This window comes from Macaca nemestrina, chromosome 13 (assembly GCF_043159975.1).
Source record: "Macaca nemestrina isolate mMacNem1 chromosome 13, mMacNem.hap1, whole genome shotgun sequence".
NCBI lineage: Eukaryota > Metazoa > Chordata > Mammalia > Primates > Cercopithecidae > Macaca > Macaca nemestrina.
The window spans coordinates 27,516,642-27,541,111 of NC_092137.1; the positions used below are offsets into that span (position 1 = coordinate 27,516,642).

The 24,470-nt window shown below is 43.9% G+C and overlaps 2 protein-coding genes and 1 long non-coding RNA gene across 7 annotated transcripts in view; 2 read left to right on the top strand and 1 right to left on the bottom strand.

Moving 5' to 3' along the window:
* The window catches only part of LOC105479743 (glucokinase regulator), a 23,306-nt gene extending 12,747 nt beyond the window's left edge, over positions 1 to 10,559 (top strand). Inside the window, exons 17-19 of the mRNA XM_011737933.3 lie at positions 5,214 to 5,363; positions 9,223 to 9,357; positions 10,143 to 10,559. Of these exons, the coding sequence (XP_011736235.2) occupies positions 5,214 to 5,363; positions 9,223 to 9,357; positions 10,143 to 10,313 (456 nt within the window). The 3' untranslated portion in view covers positions 10,314 to 10,559. The remainder of the gene's footprint in view (positions 1 to 5,213; positions 5,364 to 9,222; positions 9,358 to 10,142) is intronic.
* LOC112426350 (uncharacterized) overlaps positions 1 to 17,635 on the bottom strand; it is a 26,091-nt gene extending 8,456 nt beyond the window's left edge. For 4 of the 5 annotated variants that reach the window (XR_011611567.1, XR_011611564.1, XR_011611565.1 and 1 more), the window contains exons 1-3: positions 17,496 to 17,635; positions 14,183 to 14,290; positions 386 to 540 (exon numbers count right to left, since the gene is read on the bottom strand). This is a non-coding gene — a long non-coding RNA (uncharacterized lncRNA). The remainder of the gene's footprint in view (positions 1 to 385; positions 541 to 14,182; positions 14,291 to 17,495) is intronic. The other variant, XR_011611566.1, reaches the window with a different exon arrangement.
* A 55-nt stretch (positions 17,636 to 17,690) lies between these two features.
* Positions 17,691 to 24,470, top strand: part of LOC105479909 (SPATA31 subfamily H member 1) — a 42,793-nt gene continuing 36,013 nt past the window's right edge. The window contains exon 1 of the mRNA XM_071076428.1: positions 17,691 to 18,006. Coding sequence (XP_070932529.1) covers positions 17,863 to 18,006 — 144 coding nt within the window. The 5' untranslated portion in view covers positions 17,691 to 17,862. The remainder of the gene's footprint in view (positions 18,007 to 24,470) is intronic.

Sequence of the window (24,470 nt, forward strand, 5' to 3'; positions counted from 1 at the left end):
TAGAGCTCTTGTAACAAGAAGAGGAAGTTTCTCTGCCCCTGAACAGGGAATCCACCTCCTTCCAGTTTCATTTCATTTCGTTTCGTTTTCTTTTCTTTTCTTTCTCTCTCTCTTTCTCTCTCTCCTTCCTTCCTTCCTTCCTTCCTTCCTTCCTTCCTTCCTTCCTTCCTTCCTTCCTTCCTTCCATCCTTCCTTCTTTCCTTCATTCCTTCCTTCCCTCCTTCCCTCCCTCTTTTCTTTTCTTTTCTTTTTTTGACAAGGTTTCACTCTTTGGCCCAGGCTAGAGTGCAGTGGTGCCATCTCAGCTCACTGCAACCTCCGCCTCCCCTGCTCAACTGATCCTCCCACCTCAGCTTCTGAAGTAAGTAGGACCACAGGCACTCACCACCATGACTGGCTAATTTTTGTATTTTTTGTAGAGACGAGGTTTCTCCATGTTGCCCAGGCTGGTTGCCAACTCCTAGACTCAAGTGATCCACCCGCCTTGGCCTCCCAAAGTGCTGGGATTACAGGCGTGAGCCACCACGCCTATCCAAAACACTGTATTTTTAAAGAAAAATGTTCATTTTAATAGCAATACATTTTTTTGTAGTAAAAACATTACAAATTACAGAAATGCAAAAAGGAAAAAATCACTCCAAATCCACCATCTTCGAAAAAAAAAAAAAAAAAAGAGACTGACAGATTTTGGAGAATGTCCTTCTAAATTTCTGTTATATGCATATATAAATATATTTGTACAAAAGTAAGACCATACTTGATATGCTGTTTTAAAGTTGCTTTTTTTCATTTAAAATTATGAACATCTTTCTGTACTAACAGATCACTCTCATTGTCAAAAATTGTTATTATTATTATGTTTTTATCATGCCAGGACATGTTCTCATCTAATAGATCACTGCTATCATTTTTAATGTCAATGTAATATTGTATCCGCTGTATGGATGTACCATAAATTGTTTACTCTAACTCCAACTATTAGACACAGAGACAGCTTCAATATTAGGGTTTTTATTAAAGTGCTGCACTGAACATCCTTATACACACATTTTTTGGGAATTTGACTATTTCACCAGGATAAACCTCAAAAGCGAAATCATTGGGTCAAAGGGGATGTAAAATTTTGAAGCTTTTTGGTACATATAGTCAAATTGCCCTCCAAAGAGGTTTATAAATAAAGTGTGAAGTTGCTTGTTCCCTTACACCTTTATAAATACTGGATAGTATCCTTATAAAAAATCTTTGCTAATTAGCAAAGCAACAAAAGGGCATTTCAGTGTTGTGCTAATTTTGTTTCACCATGTTGGCCAGGGGTTTCACCATGTTGGCCAGGCTGGTCTTGAACTCCTGACCTCAAGTGATCCACCCACCTCTGCCTCCCAAAGCACTGGGATTGTAGGCGTGGTCCAGAAAGCTTTTTCTAACACCTAAATTGTAAAGGAATTTCATCCATGTTTTCTGCTAGTAAAGATGGTTTCTTTTTTTTTTTTTTTTTTTTGAGATGGAGTCTCGCTGTGTCTCCCAGGCTGGAGTGCAGTGGCGTGATCTGGGCTCACTGCAAGCTCCGCCTCCCGGGTTCACGCCATTCTCCCGCCTCAGCCTCCCAAGTAGCTGAGACTACAGGCGCCCGCCACCACGCCCGGCTAGTTTTTTGTATTTTTAGTAGAGATGGGGTTTCACCATGTTAGCCAGGATAGTCTCGATCTCCTGACCTCGTGATCCACCCGCCTCGGCCTCCCAAAGTGCTGGGATTACAGGCTTGAGCCACCGCGCCCGGCCTCTTTTTTTCTTTTTTAAACACTTAGATCTTTAATTTATTGGGAGTTTATTCTTGTGTATGGGGTAAGGCATGAATCCAATTATATATTTTTCTAAGTGATTATCGAATTGTCCATATATATGTATATATTTTTTATTTTTTTGAGACAGAATCTCACTCTGACACCCAGGCTGGAGTGCAGTGATGTGATCAGATTTCACAGCAACCTCAAACTCCTGGGCTGAAGCAATCATGTCACCTCAGCCTCCCAAGTAGCTGGGACTACAGGCACACACCACCATGCCTGGCTAATTAAATTTTTTTTTTTTTTTGTAGAGACAGGATTTTGCTGTGTTGTACAGGCTGGTCTCAAATCCCTGGCCTCAAGCAATCCTCCTGCCCCGACCACCCAAAGAGCTGGGATTACAGGGGTGAGCCACCATGCCTGGCTCCAATATAATTTTTTTAAGTTCATCTTTCCCTGAATGATTTAGGATGCTACCTGTGTCACATACTCAGTTTCTATGTGCATTGGTCTATTTAAGGACTTTCTATTCTGTTCCACTGGTTTGTCTATTGATGTGCTGGTACCATATGTTTTAATTATAGAGGCGTTATGGTATGTTTAGTGCCAGTAGGGTTTGTTCTTCATTCTTCTTCTTCTTTTTTTTTTTTTTGGAGACGGAGTCTCATTCTGTTGCCCAAATTGGAGTTCAATGGCATGATCTCGGCTCACTGCAACCTCCACTCTCCAGGTTCAAGTGATTATCTTGCCTCAGTCTCCCAAGTAGCTGGGATTACAGGCAGGTGCCAGCACGCCAGGCAAATTTTCTTTTGTGTTTTTAGTAGAGATCAGGTTTCACCCTGTTGGCCAGGCTGACCTCAAGTGATCTGCTCACCTCAGCCTCCCAAAGTGCTGGGATTATAGGCGTGAGCCACTGCACCCAGCCTATTCTTCTTTTTAAGGATTTTCCTGGCTATAACCAGGCCGATTTTTCCATGTGTACTTTAAAATGAACGTGTCTTACTCCAAATTATATAAAATTTAAAATATTTTTGTGTTAATGGTGTTCATGTTAGTGGTATAAATGGTTAGTGTTATAACCCAAATCTAACTGACCTTTCTCCCAAAGTGCAGTCTGACATACACCCTATAGCATCAGTACTGCATACTTACTGGCCAGTTTCATGCTGAAATTGGTCAGATATCTGTTCTTATACTTAGTGTCCTGGTCATTCATTTGTTAAAATGTTTTCAATATACCCTCTTCCAGGGTTTTGTGTGAACAGCTATTTCTAGAATTCCAGAATAAAGAAGTAAAAGTAGCAGTAGCCTGTTTCCTCAGCCTGGCTAGGACCACGTATATTAGTACTTTTTTTTTTTTGATGATATAGAGTCTCATTCTGTCATCAGGCTGGAGTGCAGTGGTGCGATCTCAGCTCACTGCAACCTCTGCCTCCTGGGTTGAAGCAATTCTCCTGCCTCAGCCTCCTGAGTAGCTCTGACTTACAGGTGCTTGCTACCATACCTGGCTAATTTTTGTATTTTTAGTAGAGATGGGATTTCACCATGTTAGCCAGGATGGTCTCAGTCTCCTGACCTCATGATCCGCCTACCTTGGCCAGTACATTTTCATACTGCTCTAAAGAACTGCCTGAGACTAGGTGATTTATAAAGGAAAGAGGTTTAATTGATCCACAGTTCAGTATGGCTGGGGAGGCCTCAGGAAACTTACAATCATGGTGGAAGGTAAAGGGAAAGCAAGGTATCTTCTTCCCAAGGTGGCAGAAAGAAGTGCCAAGTGAAGGGGGAAGACCCCCTTATAAAACCATCAGATCTCATGAGAACTCACTCACTATCCCAAGAATAGCATGGGGGAACCCCCCCGCCACTATGATTCAATTACCTCCCCCTGGTCTCTCCCTTGACACATGGGGACTGTGGGGATTACAATTCAAGATGAGATTTGGGTGAGGACACAAAGCTGCCTAACCATATCACCAATTAATTAATCCCCTCAACACCTTTACTGGGCCCCAGTTTCCCTGCTAATGTGCCAATAGGTGTTATAAGTGCCCCAAAGTGGACAAAATATAAGGGCCAAAAACAAGTGGCAGTTTTATACTCGCGATACCATGTTTGTACAACTTTTTAGTTTTTGACATGCCTTCACATAGGTTCTCTCATTCATCCAGGAAATATTTGCGGCAAAGTAGGAAATGCCCTCATCATTGAATCAGAAGACCTGGATTTAGGTCCTCATTCTGCGTCTCGTTATCATATGAGCTGCTCCAAGTTAATTTACTTCTGACCTCTAGTTGCCCTATATGTAAAAATGAGGATAGATAAACTTATTGTGTAGGGTTGTTACGAAAATTAAATAGAATTCATTTTTCAACAAACATTTTTTTTCCCCTGAGACATAGTCTCACTCTGTTGCCCAGGCTGGAGTGCAGTGGCACAATCTAGGCTCACTGCAACCTCCACCTCCCGGATTCAAGTGATTCTTGTGCCTCAGCCCCCCGCGTAGCTGGGATTACAGGTGTATGCCAGCACTCCCGGCTAATGTTTGTATTTTTAGTAGAGACAGTGTTTCATCGTGTTGGCTAGGTTTGTCAAGAACTCCTGACTTCAGGTGATCTGCCCACCTTGCACTCCCAAAGTGGTGGGATTACAGGAGTGAGCCACTGTGCCTGGCCTTAACAAATGTATTGATCAGCAAACATGTCAGTCATGGTCTAAAAAACTGGGGCCCTGGAGCAGAGTAAGTTACCATCTCTGCCCTCTCAAGAAGCCTGTGGTTTAGTGGAATGAATCCCACTCCTGCTGTCAGATACCCCGGGAGAAAAAGGAACGATTCAGCAGGATCAAAATCCTAATGTGGAAGGACTCAGAGAACATGTCTGTCTACCTAGGGGTCAAAAACACAAATGGGCCGGGCGCGGTGGCTCAAGCCTGTAATCCCAGCACTTTGGGAGGCCGAGACGGGCGGATCACGAGGTCAGGAGATCGAGACCATCCTGGCTAACACAATGAAACCCCGTCTCCACTAAAAATACAAAAAAATTAGCCGGGCGTGGTGGCGGCGCCTGTAGTCCCAGCTACTCGGGAGGCTGAGGCAGGAGAATGGCGTGAACCCGGGAGGCGGAGCTTGCAGTAAGCCGAGATCGCGCCACTGCACTCCAGCCTGGGCGACAGAGCGAGACTCCGCCTCAAAAAAAAAAAAAAAAAAAAAAAAACACAAATGGGTGAAGCTACCAGGTTTGCCTGAGACAGTTCTGGTTTACATCTACTGCCCTGACATTTAAATCCTGGGCTGCTCAAACAAATCATGTCTGCATTTTGGTCCCTGGTTCTTGACAGTTGGTTTCCCGTCTGATAACAGGACCCTGTTCACTCTGCTGCTCTTCTGTCCTCTAATTTTTGACACCCCTGTGTGTCTGCCCTTTTCAGAAGTTCCAGCGTGAGCTAAGCACCAAATGGGTGCTGAATACAGTGAGTACAGGTGCTCATGTGCTTCTTGGGAAGATCCTACAAAACCACATGTTGGACCTTCGAATTAGCAACTCCAAGCTCTTCTGGCGGGCACTGGCCATGCTGCAGGTAGGGATATGATGGGGCAGGGCTGGGTGGGGCCTGGCCTCAATGCTTAGGCTGTCAGAGGAGGGCATTTTGCAGAGGTATGGAAATGTGTAAGAGTACAGGCTGCCTTTTCTATGTGCTTCTGCTCCTCCGATTAGGTGCATCTTCTCCTTAAGGAGTATGTGAGCACACTTGGGTGTGTTTGTGAAATTGTAATTATTAGGCAAGACTGTTTCAGTTACAAATGTGATGGAAAACGAGTTTATACTGGTTTAAGCTAAACAAAGAAAATGACAACTGATATAACTGAACAATCTTAGGGCAGCTAAATCTAATGTGTTCCAGAACTTTCCACCCTTAACTCTGCTTTCCTCTGTGTGGCTCTCATTCTTTTTTTTTTTTTTGAGATGAGGTCTTGCGCTATCGCCCAGGCTGGAGTACAGCAGCGCTATTTCAGCTCAGCGCAGCCTCCGCCTCTGAGGTTCCAGTGATTCTCCTGCCTCAGTCTCCTGAGTATCTGGGATTACAGGCACCCACCACCACGCCCAGCTAATTTTGTATTTTTTAGCAGAGACAGGGTTTCGCCATGTTGGCCAGGCTGGTCTGGAACTCCTGACCTCAGGTGATCCACCCGCCTCAGCCTCCCTAAGTGCTGGGATTACAGGCGTAAGTCACTGCGCCCAGTCGTTGTTCTCATTCTTAGGCAAGTTTTCTCCATTAGGTGGCAAACTGGCCACCAGTAGTGCCAGCCTGACAACTTAGTTGGCAATACTAGTGGGCAAAGAACTTGCCTGTCCTGTGGTTCTTGCAAATGCCTGATCGGAGGCTCTTGCTTGGGACACATGCATGTCCCTGAAGCAATCACTGTTTTCCAGGGCAAGGGGTGCTCTGCCCAGTCTGGTTCATGAGCTCTCCCTTCAGGATGGTGGTGGAAAAAGGGCTGGGAGGTGAGCCTCAATCCAACCTCATTACCTGAGCATGGGGGAGTGATAGATCCTCAGAGGAAAATCAAGGTGCTGATACCAGAAGGAGGAGTGGATGCTGAGCAGACGGCACAACAGGTGGTCATGAAAATGGGGTCGCCAGATTCAGCAAATAAAAATACAGGACACCCAGTTAAATTTGAATTTCAGATAAATTCTGAATTTCAGAATTTTCAGATAAATTTGAATAATTTTTTCATTAAGTATGCTCTATGTAATATTAGAGATTTTTTAATTTTTTTCATTATATATTTGGATGTCCTGTATTTTTGTTCACAAAATCTGGCAACCCTATGTGAAAGGAATCAATTGATGAACATTTAGTGAGCACCCACCAGGTCCCCAAAATAAACTATGGTTCTTACTGAAGTCCAGTGGAGGTACAAAGAAGGTGGGGGTCAGTATGCATTATAGCAAAAAGAAGGCCTCATGGAAGAGGTGGTATTTGAGCTAGGCCTGGTGGTTATGGCTTGGACATATGGATAGAAGGGCATTCCTGTTAGGTCATTCACCAAGTCCCAGAAGGGGGACTGGGCATGATATGTGAGGGACACAGGTCTGACCAGAGTGGCGAGTCACTTTAGAGCACAGTGAGGGATTGTGAAGAAGTAGGAAGGGGAGGATGTGGAAGGTTAAAGTCAGGCAGGAATTTGGACTTGCCAGATGCAGCTAGACCTGTGCTGTCCAAAACACTGGCCACTAGTCGCATGTGGCTACTGAGCACTTGAAATGTGGCTAGTGTGACTAAGGAACTGAATTTTTAATTTTATGTAAAAACCAAAGCTGTATAATTTTTAAATTAAATGTAACTTTAATGTTTTGGTAGGACTACATTTCGCTTTTTAGCATTGCAAATCTAGCACCCAAATTGAGGTGGGCTGGCTGGGCATGGTGGCTCATGCTGTAATCCCAGCATTCTGGGAAGCCAAAGCGGACAGATCACTTGAGGTCAGGAGTTCGAGACCAGCCTGGCCAACATGGTGAAATCCTGTCTCTACTAAAAACAAAACAAAACAAAACAAAACAAAAAAATTCCGGGCATGTTGGCACAGGCCTATAGTCCTCTATTAGGGAGGCTGAGGCAGGAGAATTGCTTGAATCTGGGAGGTGGAGGTTTCAGTGAGCCAAGACAGTGCCACTCCACTCCAGCCTAGGTGACAGAGTGAGACTCTCTCTCAAAAAAAAAAAAAAAAAATCAAAAAGAGTCACAAAAAACCAAATTGAGGTGTGCTCTAGTTGTAAAATACACACTTGATTTCAAAATACAAAATATGAATATAGAAAAATATTGCAAAATATCTCACTAATAATGTTTAATGTTGTTTACATTGGGTTATATACTGGGTTAAATGAAATATATTATTAAAATTGATTTCAGGCCAGGCGTGGTGGCTCATGCCTATAATCCCAGCACTTTGGGAGGACAAGGTGGGCAGATCACAAGGTCAGGAGAAATAGGTGAAATCAATTTTTTTTTTTTTTTTTGAGATGTATTCTCGCTCTGTCACCCAGGCTGGAGTGCAGTGGCATGATCTTGGCTCACTGCAACCTCTGCCTCCTGGGTTCAAATGATTCTCCTGCCTCAGCCTCCTGAGTAGCTGGGATTACAGGCATGCACCACCACGCCCAGCTAATTTTTTTTTTGTATTTTTAGTAGAGATGAGGTTTCACCATATTGGCCAGGCTGGTCTCCAACTCCTGACCTTGTGATCTGCCTGCCTTGGCCTCTCAAAGTGCTGGAATTACAGGCGTGAGCCGCCGTGCCCGGCCAATTTCACCTATTTCTTTTTTTTAATACATCTACTAAAAACATACGTGTGGTTTGCATTATTTTTTTTTCTTTATTTTTATTTTTTTAGAGACAGGGTCTCACGCTGTTACCAAAGCTGGAGTGCAGTGCAGTGGCACCATCATGGCTCCCTACAGCTCAAACTCCTGAGCTCAGGCAATCCTCCCACCTCAGCCTCCTGAGTAGCTGGGACGATAGGCAGGTGCCACCACACCCAGCTAATTTATTTTATTTTTTGTAGAGATGGGGTCTTGCTATGTTCCCTAGGCTGGTCTTGAACTCCTGGGCTCCAGTGATCCTCCTGTTTTGACCTCCCAAAGTGCTGGGATTACAGGTGTGAGCCACCATGCCCAGCCTTGCATTATATTTCTACCGGACAATGCTGAGCTAGACAGAGAGGAGGGTAGTGACAAAATGGAAGCAGTGTTTGCAGATGAACAGTCTTACATTAGTGTGCAAGATGGATGTGGTTATAGAGGAAACTAGAGAGAGGGAGTCCAGATTACCAACCTACAAGATTGGTGTGACATGCATGCAAATTTGACCAATTTGCCATTAATTCTCCAGTTTAACCCAGCCAATCAAGCCCACCACCAACCCCCTTAACCTAGTTTTTCTTTTCTTTTTTTTTTTTTGAGACGGAGTCTTGCCCTGTCGCCCGGGCTGGAGTGCAGTGGCTGGATCTCAGCTCACTGCAAGCTCCGCCTCCCGGGTTTACGCCATTCTCCTGCCTCAGCCTCCCGAGTAGCTGGGACTACAGGCGCCTGCCACCTCGCCCGGCTAGTTTTTTTTTTTGTATTTTTTAGTAGAGACGGGGTTTCACCGTATTAACCAGGATGGTCTTGATCTCCTGACCTCATGATCCGCCTGTCTTGGCCTCCCAAAGTGCTGGGATTACAGGCTTGAGCCACCACGCCCGGCTAACCTAGTTTTTCTTTACACCTGGGAATTATGAGTTTAGGATTGCCAACATGGACAAATCATCTACAGCCTCTACAGCCAGGCTTTGGGATCCCAGCCTCCCACTCTCATAGCTTCTTCTCCCGTGACTCCATTCTTAGTTCCTCTGGCCTTTAGCCTGACACTGATCTTACCACTTTCTCCTTAGCGGTTCTCTGGACAGTCCAAGGCTCGATGCATCGAGAGCCTCCTCCGAGCAATCCACTTTCCCCAGCCACTGTCAGATGATATTCGGGCTGCTCCCATCTCCTGCCATGTCCAGGTTGCACATGAGAAGGAACAGGTATCCTGCCCACTGCTGGTCATTCAACAAATACTTCTTGAGTACTTTCAATGTGCCAAGAAGTTTGTTTGGCACTGGGTTTACAAAGCTCAGTGACATTCTCCTCACAAGGACCTCCACATTCATGGGGGAGACATGACTGTGATAAGTGGTCATGGAGGTGTGAAAAAGGTACTACAGGGGCACAGAAAAGGGGTCTTCTATTCTGCCTAGGAAGGGAGTCAGGAAAAAGAGGCAGAAAGGGTATTTGGACTGGGTTTTGAAGGACGAATAGGAGTTTTCCTGGTCAAAATGAAGGTTTCTCTCTGCTCTTAATCCACCTTGTTACCACCTTCTAGTCTTCATAACATCCAATTTCCATCTAACCTGGTGGCTCCTGATTCCTATATCAAATGCTTTAACTCCTGCAGGGTTCTGTTTTTTTTTTTGAGAGGGAGTCTTGCTCTGTCACCTGGGCTGCTGGAGTGCAGTGGCGCGATCTTGGCTCACTGCAACCTCTGCGCTCCCGGGTTCAAGAGATTCTCTTGCTTCATCCTCCCAAATAACTGGGATTACAGGTGCCAGCCACCAATGCCTGGCTAATTTTTGTATTTTTAGTAGAGATGGGGTATCGCCATATTGGCCAGGCTTGTCTCAAACTCCTGAACTTAAGTGATCTGCCCGCCTCGGCCTCCCAAAGTGCTGGGATTACAGGTGTGAGCCACTGTGCCCGACCTTCCCCCGGGGTTCTTTCTCAAATGACCTAATTCCCTCAGGCTTCAGTGTCCACTGCCTCTTCCCCACAGGTGATCCCCATCGCCTTGCTGAGCCTCCTATTCCGGTGCTCGATTACTGAGGCTCAGGCACACCTGGTTGCAGCTCCTTCTGTCTGTGAGGCTGTCAGGAGTGCTCTTGCTGGGCCAGGTCAGAAGCGCACCGCGGACCCCCTGGAGATCCTAGAGCCTGACGGTCAGTGAACCCGTGTTTCTGGGTGGGTGAAAGGGGCCCAACCCTGCCCACTTCAGCCCAGCCGGCCCAAGGGGACTTGTGCTAGTAGCATATGTGGGAGGAAGAAGTCCCGTTTCCAGGGGCACCAGCAGCCCAGGGTAGGGAGAAAGATTCTCTCCATTTTGGGGGAGAGTTCTTGCTCTTGACCTAGTGGTTTCTACTCTCAGCGACTTATTCCGATTTGAGAAATAAAATGAAATGTCTTATTTTGGAAAGTTAACCTTTCAAAGTCAGTAAATCAAATAGTAGATTAGAGGTGGGACAGGATGGGTGGCATGGGTTGGTCTTAACAGCAGATTTGTTTCTTTAATTCTGCCCCCAACTCAATTTCATTGGTCCCTAATACAAGCCTTATACTAACATCCCTATATTTTCATTACCAACATGCAGCCAGGTGTACATACGTGCACACACACTCCAATCCCACACAGACACACAATGAGAGGTGGGAACTTTTAGATAATTCCAGGGGAAGAGGGAAGAAGTTGTGTACTTAACATAGGAAATCCAGAAAAAGGGCAGTCTTCATCAGACATGACAAGATCTAGAATGAATGCTACATCCACACATTAGACCATGAAATGAGGGTCACATCCCCTGCCTGTGTTTGTAAGAGGAACATAAGGAACTCTGGGGGTGCTGAAAGCCCTTGGTGGTGGGACCCAACAAACACTAGAAACCCCAGGCTGTACATTTTAGACATCAGCTGCCCCATGTTTTGACAAATTAAAGGACCCTTGTTCATCCTAGATTCATGGCAGCTCGTTAGGGCCTGTGATATATGGCCCTGACAGTAGAGAGCTGATTCCTCCTTGTGCCTGAGAAATATCCAGGTAATAGACACTCAGGAACATTCCTCTGGGGATGAAACTTGCTGGAAAGGTACCCGGAACTTTTAGGCAGGAGGGTGACTGCAAAGGAGCCAGATTTTGGTTTTATGGGGATAGGGTAATCAACCTTTTTAAGGTGGCCATGGGCCCCTCTGTGCATCTGCGGGCCTGCAGCCTCTATCTGAGCTCTGTTTTCCTGTTCCACATCTTCACACTGATGCCTTGGATCATCAGTAATCCCCCTTTCCCCAGCCACTACTCTCACGGTGCTTTCTGAGTACCACCCCTTTCATCCTCCACAAACACCTCTCCCAAATTCAAGATAGCTAAAATTAGGAAAGGCTCCTGCAAAGGCCCTCTGCTTCTCTTTACCCACAACTCCCTACCACATTCTTTCATGGGGTCAGTTCATCTCTGAGCATGGTGTCATGAACAGTGTCAAGTCTGAGACGATACCTAGCATTCTGGGACCCCAAAAGTCAGAGCACCCCTTGATCCTGTTGATAATACCGACCTGTACAGTAGCTCCCCTCCCACATTTGGAGGGGCTAGGGCACAGGGTTAGATTTCTTCAAGGCTGGATGCAGAAGAACTCTAGAAGCCCTGAGTTCTTTTAGTTGCCAAGTACATGGATGGCATGAAGACATCAAGTGAATTCAATTCTTACATAGTTGGACACAATATTCAGGTATTATGGACAAGGTGGAGGACTGTTCAGCCTTGGGGGACATTAGAAGCTAGACACATTCTGGCATTGTGGCAGAGACAAAGATGACTAAGATCTGATCCCTACCCCTTAGAAACTCACAAGCACATAGCAATTGGAATACAAGACAGAGTTGAAGTGGATTAAACAGCAGGGTAAGTACAGAGAGCTGTTGAAATTACAGAGTAGGCCAAGAGTCAAGGAAAGTTTTGGAAGAAAGGAGGCTGGGGTGGGGTAAAGGAACAGCCAAAGAAAACCCAAGAAGGTTTGAAGACTCACAGTGGGATATGGATCTGATAGCAGAGAATCCGGTCATTGTCAATGGGATTTGTGCTCTAGGCAGAGCTAAACAAGTTCAAAGATTTTTTTAGAACTATTCAGAGACAAATGATAGGGTGACAACTTTTGCGGTTATTTGGAGAAAGTAAACATCTGAGGGCAAAAACAGCAAGAGAGTAATCCATTATTAATACAAGGCAGTAATTATGTAGAAAGTACTAAAGGACCTGGGCCTGAAGACTGGATTAGATTGTGGAAGATGAAGAAAACAATTTCCCAGCGTATGTATTTGCTGGATCAAAAGCAAAAGGGGGCCAGGTGTGCCATCCTAGCTACTTGAGAGGCTGAGATGGGAAGATCACTTGAGTCCAGGAGTTCAAGGCCAGGCTGGGCAACATAACAAGACCCTGGCTCTAAAAAAGAAAAAAAAAACAAGAGGGGGTGGGGCAAAAGATATTTGGATATTGCACATACTCTAAGCCTGATATTTTTTATATATATAACGGAACTAATGAACTCGCCTCCAAAATCAGCTAGCTATTCTTTTCATAATTTAGACTGTCTGTCTCTCCTTTTTTTTTTTTTTTTTAAGGGAAGAGTCTCACTATGTTGTCCAGATTGCAGTGCAGTGGTGCGGTCATAGCTCACTGCAGCCTCGAACTCCTTGGCTCAAGCAGTCTTCCTGCCTCAGCCTCCCGAGTAGCTAGACTGCAAATGTGCACCACCACATCCGGCTCAAATTTTTTTTTTTTTGTAGAGATAGGGCCTTGCTACGTTGCTCAGGCTGGTCTTGATTCCTGGCCTCCAGTGATCTTACTGCTTTAGCCACCCAAAGTGCTGGGATCATATGTGCAAATCACCATACCTGGCCAACATTCATCTGGTCTAACATTCAGATTGTTCAGAATGTTACACAGCCTGGAGCCAGCTCTTGAATATTAGATAGGCTATAACATTGAAAGAGGATGTTGGGACCAGGTAGGAGACAGAGGGGCCTCCATTTGGTTTCAGGGATGGGCTCTACAAATACAGCAAAAATGCCTAAGATCCAGTGGAAACTTAGGGTTGGACCCAATTGGACAGGTGGGTCAAATCCTAGGGTTGAGAGGACAGGTACTGTATCTAGGTGATGCAAAATGCTCCCATCCTGGGAGACAGAAGTGGGTCATTTTTAAGCTAGTGACTGGGGTGCTGTAAAAAAGATAAGGAAAAAGACAAGAAGAGGATCCCTGGAGCATCTTGTAGTCACAGAAAGTAAAGAATTGCTCAAAACCTCCACATGGATGAGAATATGTCAAAGGGATACAGGAACCATTGTGAAAGAGCTGCTAGTGCCAAAAGTGGGAACAATTTGAGCAACAAAATAAATACACAAGCTGGGCATGGTGGTAGATGACAGTAGTCCCAGCTACTTGGGAAGTGAGGTGGGAGGATCGATTCCGTAAGCCCAGGAGGTCGAGTCTGCAATGAGCTGTGATCATGCACTGCACTCCAGCCTGGGCGACAGAGTGAGACCCTGTCTCAAATAAATAAATAAAATAAAATAACACTTGGTTAAAAAAATACATAAATACACGTGAATTCATACCATTATAAGCAAATGATTGAATAAATAAAGTGTGGGAAAGTACCAATTTTTCCTAAAGAATTCTAAATAATAAACACATACACACGCGCGCACACACACACACACACTCCTTTAGGAAATGGAGCTTAATCACCCCACACCACCTCTCCTCCAATGTGGGTTAGATTTAGGGGCTCTCTTACAAAAAAACAGAGTATGGGAAAGGGAATGGATTTTACAGTGGAAAAACCAGGCAAGCACTACCCTAATCAAGTAATCAAAATGAGCATCACCAGCTGGTATCACGTACCTCCTGATATGATATATGAGAAGGGCATGTCACCTCTGTGGTATTCTTCCCCCAAACACATAACCTCAGTCTAAGCATAAAGAAAACATCACAGTAACCCACCTTTAGGGACATATTACAAAATACCTGTTCATATTACAAAATACCTGAAAATTTTCAGTCGTGGAAAACAAGGAAAGACTGAGAAACTGTCATAGACCAGAAGAGGCTTAGGAGGCATGATTCATGTACAGGGTGCTACCCTCGGTTGGATCCTGGAAAGATAAAGGACGTTAGTGGCAAAACTGGTGAAATCACATGAAATCTGGAGTTTAGTTAATAGTAAATATACCAATGTTAATCTCATAGTTTTGACAAATGTACCAAAGTTATATAAGATGTTAATGTTAGGTGAAACTAGGTGAAGAATATATGGGATATACTATCTTTGTAACTTTTCTGTAAACCTGAAATTTTTCGAAAACAAAAAAGTTTATTCAAAAAATAAACTGAAAACCTTTCCTCTTAGATCTGGAACATGACAAAGATCCCCACTTTCACTACTGTTATTCAACGTAGTACTGGAAGTCCTAGCTAGAGCAATCAGACAAGAGAAAGAAATAAAGGATATCCAAATTGGAAAGGAAGAAGTCAAGTTATCCTTATTTGAAGATGATGTGATTATTTATTTATTTATTTAATAATTATTATTATTGTTTTTGAGACACAGTCTCGCTCTGTCGCCCAGGCTGAGGTGCAGTGGCACAATCTCGGCTCACTGCAACCTCCGCCTCCCGGGTCCAATCGATTCTCCTGCCTCGGCCTCCTGAGTAGCTGAGATTATAGGTGCATGCCACCATGCCTGGCTAATTTTTTATATATTTTTTTAGTAGAGACGGGGTTTCACCATGTTGGCCAGGCTGGTCTCGAACTCCTGACCTTGTGATCCACCTGCCTCAGCCTCCCAAAGTGTTGGGATTACAGGTGTGAGCCACTGCACCCGGCAAAATCTCTACAATGAAAACTATAAAACAGTGATGAGGAGAAATTGAAGATGGCATAGAAAAATGGAAAGATATTCCATAATCATGGATTGGAAGAATCAGTGTTAAAATGTCCATAGTACCCAAAGCAATCTACAGCTTCAATGCAATCCCTATCAAAATATCAATGACATTCTTCACAGAAATAGAAAAAAAGTCCTAAAATTTATATGGAACCACAAAAGACCTAGAATAACCACAGCTATCCTGAGCAAAAAGAACAAAACTAGAGAAATCCATTACCTAACTTCAAATTACATTACAGAGTTATAGTAACCAAAGCAGCATGGTACTGGCATAAAAACAGATACATAGACCAATGTAACAGAATAGATAACTCAAAAACAAATTCATATACCTACAGTGAACTCATTTTTGACAAAGGTGCCAAGAACATACATTGGGGAAAAGACAGTTTCTTTAATAAATGATTCTGGGAAAAGTGGATCTCTCATATGGTTTGGTTCTGTGTTGCCACCCAAATCTCATGTTGAATTATAATTCTCAATGTTGCAGGAGGGACCTGCTGGGAGGCGACTGGATAATGGGAGTAGAGTTCCCCCATTCTGTTTTCATGATAGTGAATGAGTTATCACAAGATCTTATGGTTTAAAAGTGTGTGGCACTCTCCTCTTCGTGCTTTCTCTCTTTCCTGCTGCTGTGTGAAGAAGGTGTTGGCTTCTGCTTCGCCTTCCACCATGATTGTAAGTTTCCTAAGGCCTCCCAGTCATATTTCCTGTTAAGCCTGTGAAACTGTGAGTCAATTAAACCTCCTTTCTTCATAAATTACTCACTCTCAGGTAGTGTATCCATATGCAGAAGAATGAAACTAGACCCCTATCTCTTGCCATATACAAAAATCAAATCAAAATGGATTAGAGACTTAAATCTCAAATTATGAAACTACTGTCAGAAAACATTGGGGGAAACTCTCTAGGACAGTACCTTGGGCAAAAGTTTCTTGAGTAATTTTCTATAAGCACAGGAAACCAAAGCAAAAATGGACAAATGGGATCACATTAAGTTAAAAAGCTTTTGCACAGCAAAGGAAATAACAAAGTGAAGAGACAATCCACAGAATGGGAGAAAATGTTTAGAAACTACCCATATGACAAGGGATTAATAACTGTATATATTATATGTGGAGCTCAACTCTATAGGAAGAAATCTAATAATCCAATTTAAAAATTGGCAAAAGATTCGAATAGACGGCCAGGTGCGGTGGCTTATGCCTGTAATCCCAGTACTTTGGGAGGCTGAGGTGGGCGAATCACGAGGTCAGGAGTTCAAGAACAGCCTGGCCAACATGGTGAAACCCCGTCTCTACTAAAAATACAAAAATTAGCTGGGCGTGGTGGCACGTGCCTGTAATCCCAGCTACTAGGGACGTTAAGGCAGGAGAATTGCTTGAACCAGGACCCAGGAGGTGGAGGTTGTAGTGAGCCGAGATTGTACCATTGCACTCCAGCCTGGGCTACAGAGCAAGACTCTATCTCCAAAAAAAAAAAAAAAAAAAAGATTTGAATAGACATTTCTCAAAAGAAGACATACAAACGGCAAACAATTATATGAAAAAGTGCTCAACTCAACATCACTGATCATTAGAGAAATGCAAATCAAAACTACAATGAGATATTATCTCACTCCAATTAAAATGGCTTTTATACAAAAGACAGGCAGTAACAAATGCTGGAGAGAATGTGTAGAAAAGGGAACCCTCGTATACTGTTGGGAATGTAAATTAGTATAGCCGCTATGGAGAGCAATACCACTGCTGGATATAAAGACAAAAGAAAGGAAACCAGTATATTGAAGAGATGTCTGCACTCCCATGTTTGCTGCAGCACTGTTCACAATAGCCAAAATTTGGAAGCAACCTAAGTGTCCATCAACAGATGAACAAGTAAAGAAAATGTGGTACATATACACAATGGAGTACTATTCATCCATAAAAAAATAAGATTCTGTCATTTGCAACAACATGGATAGAACTTATTTCACTTATTATGTTAGGTGAAATAAGCCAGGTACAGAAAAACAAATGTTGCGTGTTCTCACTTACTTGTGGGATCTAAAAATCGAAATAGGCTGGGCGTGGTGGCTCGCCTGTAATCCCAGCACTTTGGGAGGCCAAGGCAGGTGGATCACTTGAGGTTAGAAGTTCAAGACCGGCCTGGTCAACATGGCAAAACCCTTCTCTACTAAAAATACAAAAATTAGCTAGGTGTGGTGGCGGGCGCCTGTAATACCAGCTACTTGGGAGGCTGAGGCAGGAGAATGGCTTGAACCTGGGAGGCAGAGATTGCAGTGAGCTGAGATTGTGCCACTGCACTCCAGCCTGGAGACAGAGTGAGACTCCAGCTCAAAAAAAAAAAAAAAAAAAAAAATTACTTGACCTTATATTCTAGTTTGTGGTTTGGGACATTTAACACCATACCTGGACTTCCGGGGAGTGACTAGCTCCAGAGAAAATGCTTGTAGGGCAGAACGGGCCACTTGGGAGGCCTGCTTCTTTAAAACCTTGCCTCCATACTCCCTACTTAACGACAAGCTGTCTAGCCCAATGCTAGAAGAGTCATAAAGGAGTTCTTCCCTGAGCTTTGGCTGTCAGAGCAGAGCCTGTGGACAACTGCAGGAAGGGGCAGCAGATGGTACTCTGGGTATGGCTCAGAGAAGAGACCTAAGTAGCATGCACATTGGCTGGATGCCATCAGATTTACCTTGGGATGCCCATTGTGATGTCATATGGAGTCACAGCCTTGAGGCAGAAAACTCTTTGGCTGAGAAGAGCATGGGGTTGAGAAATGGCACCAATTTGGGGGATGGACATCCCACTGCCATCATATATCAGCCTTCTATTACTATTTGTTTTTTTTATTTGGGGGCTTTGGATGCTGTTTTCTGGGAATCGGAGCCGGAAGCAGGTGGCAGCCAAGATAAACTCAGAGGTATGTGATGTAGCCCTCCCTTGAAAAGAACTGGTCCCACTCCTGAGGCCATAGAAACTGCCATACTTTGGGCCATGGGAGGAACTGGATGCAGGGAGAGGGGAGCTGAGACAGTGCCCATGGATGTCTTCCTATAGGTCACTGTAAATCCTTTTTCCTTCAATTCATTTCAACAGACCTTGAGCACCTGTTATATATGGCAGTGTAGTAGACATTGAGGGGGAATAAAAGACTATCCCCACTCTCTAGGAGCTCGAGATGAAGTGGGGGAGACGGATATACACGTAACTGAAAAGAGAATGTGATAAGAGTTAATAGAGGTATAAATGTTGCTAAAGACATGGGAGGGAGACATTATTTTGAACTAGGGGGTCTATAAAATGCCACCTGGGAGAGCTCAGGTTTGAGTGTGCTTCAGAGGAAGAGTGAGATTTTGAAGGTGGTTGGGGTGAATAGAGGAAGGCAGTGGAAACATTTCAAAAAAGAGGGAATACATTGGAAAAAAGGTGTGGGAACGGGAAGAGTATTGGATGTGTTTGAGGAGAGATGTCAGCAGTCTGGATGGAGCATAGGACTGTAGGGACTCAGAGAGAGAAAAAGTTGACAAGTTGACAGAGGTCACGTTGTAGAGCTTTGAACGCCAGGCTGAATACTTTGCATAAATATGACTCTGTGCAGTTTGAAAGACATCAAAGATTTTAAAGCCAGATAAAAATGTGCTTAGATCTGTGCTTTGAGAAGTGCTTCTCAAACTTTAACATGCATATGAATCACCTGGCGGGTCTTGTTAAAAAGCAGATTCTGATGTAGTAAGTCTGGAGTCAGGACTGAGTTTCTACAGTTCTAACAAGCTCCCAGATGATGCTGCTGCCCTTGGACTGAGGACCACACACTAAGAGTGAGGTTTTAAATACTTCCAGTAAGCTTATATGATAGTTCTCTGGCATAGCTAGGCCATTTTCATGGTTTAGTGGGAAGAAGGGAGGAAACAAAAAAATCAGAGCGGTACGGTTAAAAAGAGAACATAGCTGGGTGCGGTGGCACATGCCTCCCAGCACTTTGGGAGGCAGAGGTGGGCAGATCACTTGAGGTCAGGAGTTCGAGACCAGCCTGGCCAGCATGGTGGAACCCTGTGTCTACTAAAAATACTAAATTAGCCGGACGTGGTGGCATGTACTTGTAGTCTTAGCTACCAGGGAGGCTGAGGCAGGAGAATTGCTTGAACCCGGGAGGTGGAGGTGGCAGTGAGCTGAGACCATGCCATTGCACTCCAGCCTGGGTCACAGAGCAATACTCTGTCTCAGAAAAAAAAAAAAAAAAAAAAAAAAAAGGAAAAGAGAACATAAATTAATTCCCCAAGTATTTATCACCCACTCCTACCCCCATTTCAACTCCTCTGTGCACTATTGATACAGCAGTAAGTGGAAGAGACAAAAATATCTGCTATCAGGGATGTGAAAGTGGAGGAGGTATTGGGGTAAATGTTTGGATGTGGAAGGTGTTGCAAGACTCCCTTGCAAAGGAGGGAGAAGAGACCGAGTCTATTTTTCCTGATGCAGAAAGTTAATTATAAACATTATCATCATTTTCTATGAGGACTATATTCATCATGGTATTTCTAGCGTCTTGTATACTGGCTGGCATATAGTAAGTACTCCGTAGTTGTTTGTGAAATGAACGAACGACTTCTCAGTTTTAACCCTGAATGACTCACAAGATGATGGTATTTTAAACAACATAGGCAACATTAGACAGGAAATGCTGTGAATGTGGTGGGAGGCAGAATATGAACTATTGTGTTGGAAGTGCTTGTAAAATTTATGTGGAGATATTCATCAAGCAGCTCAAATTAATGGCCGAGACTTGTGATGTTCAATATGGTATCCGCTAGTCATATGTGACCATTTAAATTATTTATTTTTGAGACAAAGTCTCACTCTGTCATCCAGGCTGTAGTGCAACTCACGGCTCACTGCAACCTCAACCTCCCAAGCTCAAGTGATTCTCCTACCACAGTCTCCCGATTAGCTGAGACTACCAGCCCATGCCACCATGCCTAGCTAATTTTTGTATTTTTTGGTAGAGAGAGGGTATCACCATGGTGCCCAGCTGGTCTCAAACTCCTGGGCTCAAGCGATCCCCACACCTCAGCCTTCCAAAGTGCTGGGACTACAGGCATGAGTCACCATACCCGACCTTAAGTTAATTAAAATTAAATAAAATTTAAAATTCAGTTTCTGGCTGGGCACGGTGGCTCACGCCTATAATCCCGGCACTTTGGGAGGCCGAGGCAGGTGGATCACTTGAGGTCAGGAGTTTGAGACCAGCCTGGCAAACACGGTGAAACCCCATCTCTACTAAAAATACAAAAATTAGCCAGGTGTGGTGGCGCATACCTGTAGTCCCAGCTACTCAGGAGGCTGAGGCAGGAGAACCGCTTGAACCTGGGAGGCAGAAGTTGCTGTGAGCCGATGTTGCACCACTGCACTCCAGCCTGGAGTGAGAGACTCTATCTCAAAAAAATAAAAATAAAAATAAATAAAATTCAGTTCCTCTATTGCAGTAGCTACATTTCAAGTGCTCATATGTAACTAGAGGCTCTCATATTGGATAGGACAGATGTAGAATATTTCCATCATCATAGAAAATTCTATTGGGTAGTGCCAGCCTAGACCTAGATCTTGAAGACAGATGTGGCTATAGTTATGTGGGGGTCACAAGGTCCTTTCCATTTATTTTATCAGGAACATCTCTCAAATTCAGCAATCGAGATCTAGATCGTCTTAACTAAAACTTCATCTCTTGAACTATTTACAGTCTTATAACTGGTCTCCTACTTTTCCAGCCTGGAGCACAGACCTTGCCTCTACAAAACAAAAAGACAGCACACAGGTTGGGCATGGTGGCTCGTGCCTGTAATCCCAGCACTTTGGGAGGCTGAGGCAGGTGGATTACCTAAGGTCAGGAGTTCGAGACCACCCTGTCTCTACTGAAAATACAGCTGGGTATGGTGGCGTGCACCTGTAGTCCCCGCTACTAGGGAGTCCCAGCTACTCCAGAGGCTCCCAGGTTCAATGGCTTGAACCTGGGAGGCAGAGATTGCAGTGAGCCAAGATCGTCCCACTGCACTGCACTCCAGCCTGGATGACAGAGCAAGACACTGTCTCAAAACAAACAAACACAAACAAACAAAGACAACACACACAAAACCCCCAAAGCTAATTGTGTCACTCTGCTAAAGGTAACTAAGCACACAAAATTTTTGTGTACTCTATTGCCTGCAGCAGCATTTCCAAAACTTTTTTGACTCTCAAACTTCTTTCATTCTCATAATTTTGTCAACCTCCTTAGGAACTTAAAAAGCATTTTGTCTGTTTTTCATGAGTTATTTAAATAAATTTTATTTTAAAACAATATCTTTTTATAATTGCAAAGTTATTTTTAACATCATCTTTAAGAGCAAAAGATGTATGTCTACTTTTTCTTCTGTAACAAGTGATGCATGACATTTAATTGATTTTATATTAGGTATGAGAATTTTCACAACAATTGGGTATGAGAAATGGCAAGGGCTTTTTTCTTTCTTTCTTTTTTTTTTTTTTTTTTTGTCTATATCAAATATAATCTGGCTTAAGTCTCGCTTTAACTAGGTTGGCAAAAAAAAAAAAAAGTCCAGTATCATTTTTCCTCTCCAACCTTTGTGTTGTGTAAGAACTCCAGAGTGGCCGGGCGCGGTGGCTCAAGCCTGTAATCCCAGCACTTTGGGAGGCCGAGACGGGCGGATCACGAGGTCAGGAGATCGAGACCATCCTGGCTAACACGGTGAAACCCCGTCTCTACTAAAAAATACAAAAAACTAGCCGGGTGAGGTGGCGGGCGCCTGTAGTCCCAGCTACTCAGGAGGCTGAGGCGGGAGAATGGCGTGAACCTGGGAGGCGGAGCTTGCAGTGAGCTGAGATCCGGCCACTGCACCCCAGCCTGGGCGGCAGAGCAAGACTCCGTCTCAAAAAAAAAAAAAAAAAAAAAAAAAAGAACTCCAGAGTGTCTGCAGTTTATCCAGAGTAGAAGTGAGTCAGGGCCTTAAGCCACAGGGATAGCTCTTGCTTTTCTTCTTAGCAATCTGAAGTCAAAAAACTGTGTCTCAACCTCTCTCTGCCAGTCTCAGGGGTCTTTGTTAAGGTCCCTAAACTGCTGCACCTGGGCTCTTAACACCAGAAGGGCTCCGGGACCCCCTACTGAGGGTCCTCGTGTCTACTGCACCTGCGGCTTCAGCATTGTTTCCATTTCAAGAGGCCAGCTTTCCTCCTGTCTCAACCCTCTGGCACATTTCAATTTAAAATTTTCGCAGATCTAGACTTATTTGACGGTTGTGTTTTAGGTTCCTGACAATTTTTTAAGTCCTGAAAAACTAAGTCCCTGCTGTGCATTAGGAGTTCTAAAACCCTATGAACAAAGGCCTGGCTGCCTTCTTTGGTATGGGAAAACGTGAATCTACTTCCTTTCTCAGAAAGACGCAGCAATAAAAATACAGTGTAAATTACTCAGGAAGTCACTCTGCTTCATAAAAAAACCAATACAATTTCTTACTACATATTTATGTAATAAAGAGCTTTTTTGTTAACAAATACATTTTTATTAAGGTACAATTGAATACCATAAAATGCACAGATATCAAGTGTATAGGGTGATGAGTTTTGATAAATTTATATACCTATGTAACTAAAGCCCTATGTAACTAAGGCATAGCCGTAAACCCTGAATAGTTCCCTCATGTTAGTTTCTAGTCTCTGCCCTCCTCTCTGCTCAGACACAACCTCTATTCTGATTTCTATTGTCATGGATTAGTTTTGCCTATTCTTGAACCTTGCAAAAAATAGAATCATACAGTATATATTCTTGTGTATCTGACTTCTTTTGCTAAGCATAATGTGTTTGAGATTCATGTTGTTGGCAACAATTTTTTTTTTTTGTCTGAGACGGAGTCTTGCTCTGTCACCCAGGCTGGAGTACGGTGGTGCAATCCTGGTTCGCTGCAGCCTCTGCTTCCCAGATTCAAGCGATTCTCCTGGCTCAGCCTACCAAGTAGCTGGGATTACAGGTGTGTGCCACCATTCCCGGCTAACTTCTGTATTTTTTTTTTTTTTTTTTTTTTGAGACGGAGTCTCACTCTGTCTCTCAGGCTGGAGTGCAGTGGCATGAGCTCGGCTCACTGCAAGCTCCGTCGCCTCCCGGGTTCACACCATTCTCCTACCTCAGCCTCCCAAGTAGCTGGGACTACAGGTGCCCGCGACCACGCCTGGCTAATTTTTTTGTATTTTTAGTAGAGACAGGGTTTCACCGTGTTCGCCAGGATGGTCTCGATCTCCTGACCTCGTGATCCGCCCGCCTCGGCCTCCCAAAGTGCTGGGATTACAGGCCTGAGCCGTCTTGTCCGGTCGACAACAATAAATTTCAGAGTGACATTATACCATATTGTGCTTGTTAATTTGGGGACCCAGGGTATATTGAAATGTAGAATGAAATTTAACGACCTATTATGGCATTAAAAATAGCCCAAAAAAAGGCTCTGTGATCCTATATTTGGAATTCTTGCACATTGCATTTCAAAGTCAATTTTTTTTTCGAGACGGAATCTTACTCTGTTGCCCAGGTTGGAGTGCAGTAGCTCGATCTCAACTCACTGCACCCTCCATCTCCTGGGTTCAAGTGATTCTGCTGTCTCTGCCTCCCAAGTAGCTGGGACTACAGGCATGCACCACCATGCCTGGTTAATTTTTGTAGTTTTAGTAGAGATGAGATTTTGCCATGTTGGCCAGACTAGTTTCGAACTCCTGACCTCAGGTGATCTGCCTGCCTTGGCCTCCCAAAGTGCTGGGATTACAGGCGTGAGCCACTGCACCTGGCTTGTTTATTTTTTGTAGTTAAAAAAGTTATGTCTATATGATAAAAAAAACGTTTCAGGATTTTAATTACACATAACGCATTGTTGGTGGGTTTCTTACCTCCAATAGGAGAGGAATTGCTTGGTCATGTGGTATATATGTTTAATTTTAGTAGATGATACCAGTTTTCTAAAGTGATTATACCAAGAATAGCATCTGAGAATTCTAGTTGCTCCACCTTCTTGCCAACACTTGGCATTGTCCATCTTTTTCTTTTTTCTTTCTTTTTCTCTTTCTTTTTTTTTTTTTTTTTTTGAGACAGAGTCTTGCTCTGTCGCCCAGCCTAAAATGCAGTGGTGCTGTCTTGGTTCACTGTAACCTCTGCCTCCTGAGATCAAGTGATTCTCTTGCCTCATGGAGATCAAGTGATTCTCCTGCACCACCATGCCTGGCTGATTTTTTAGATGGTGTTTCACCGTGTTGGCCAGGCTGGTCTTGAACTCCTGACCTCAGGTGATCTGCCCCCCTTGGCCTCCTAAAGTACTGAGATTACAGGTGTGAGCCATTGTGCCCAGCCCATCT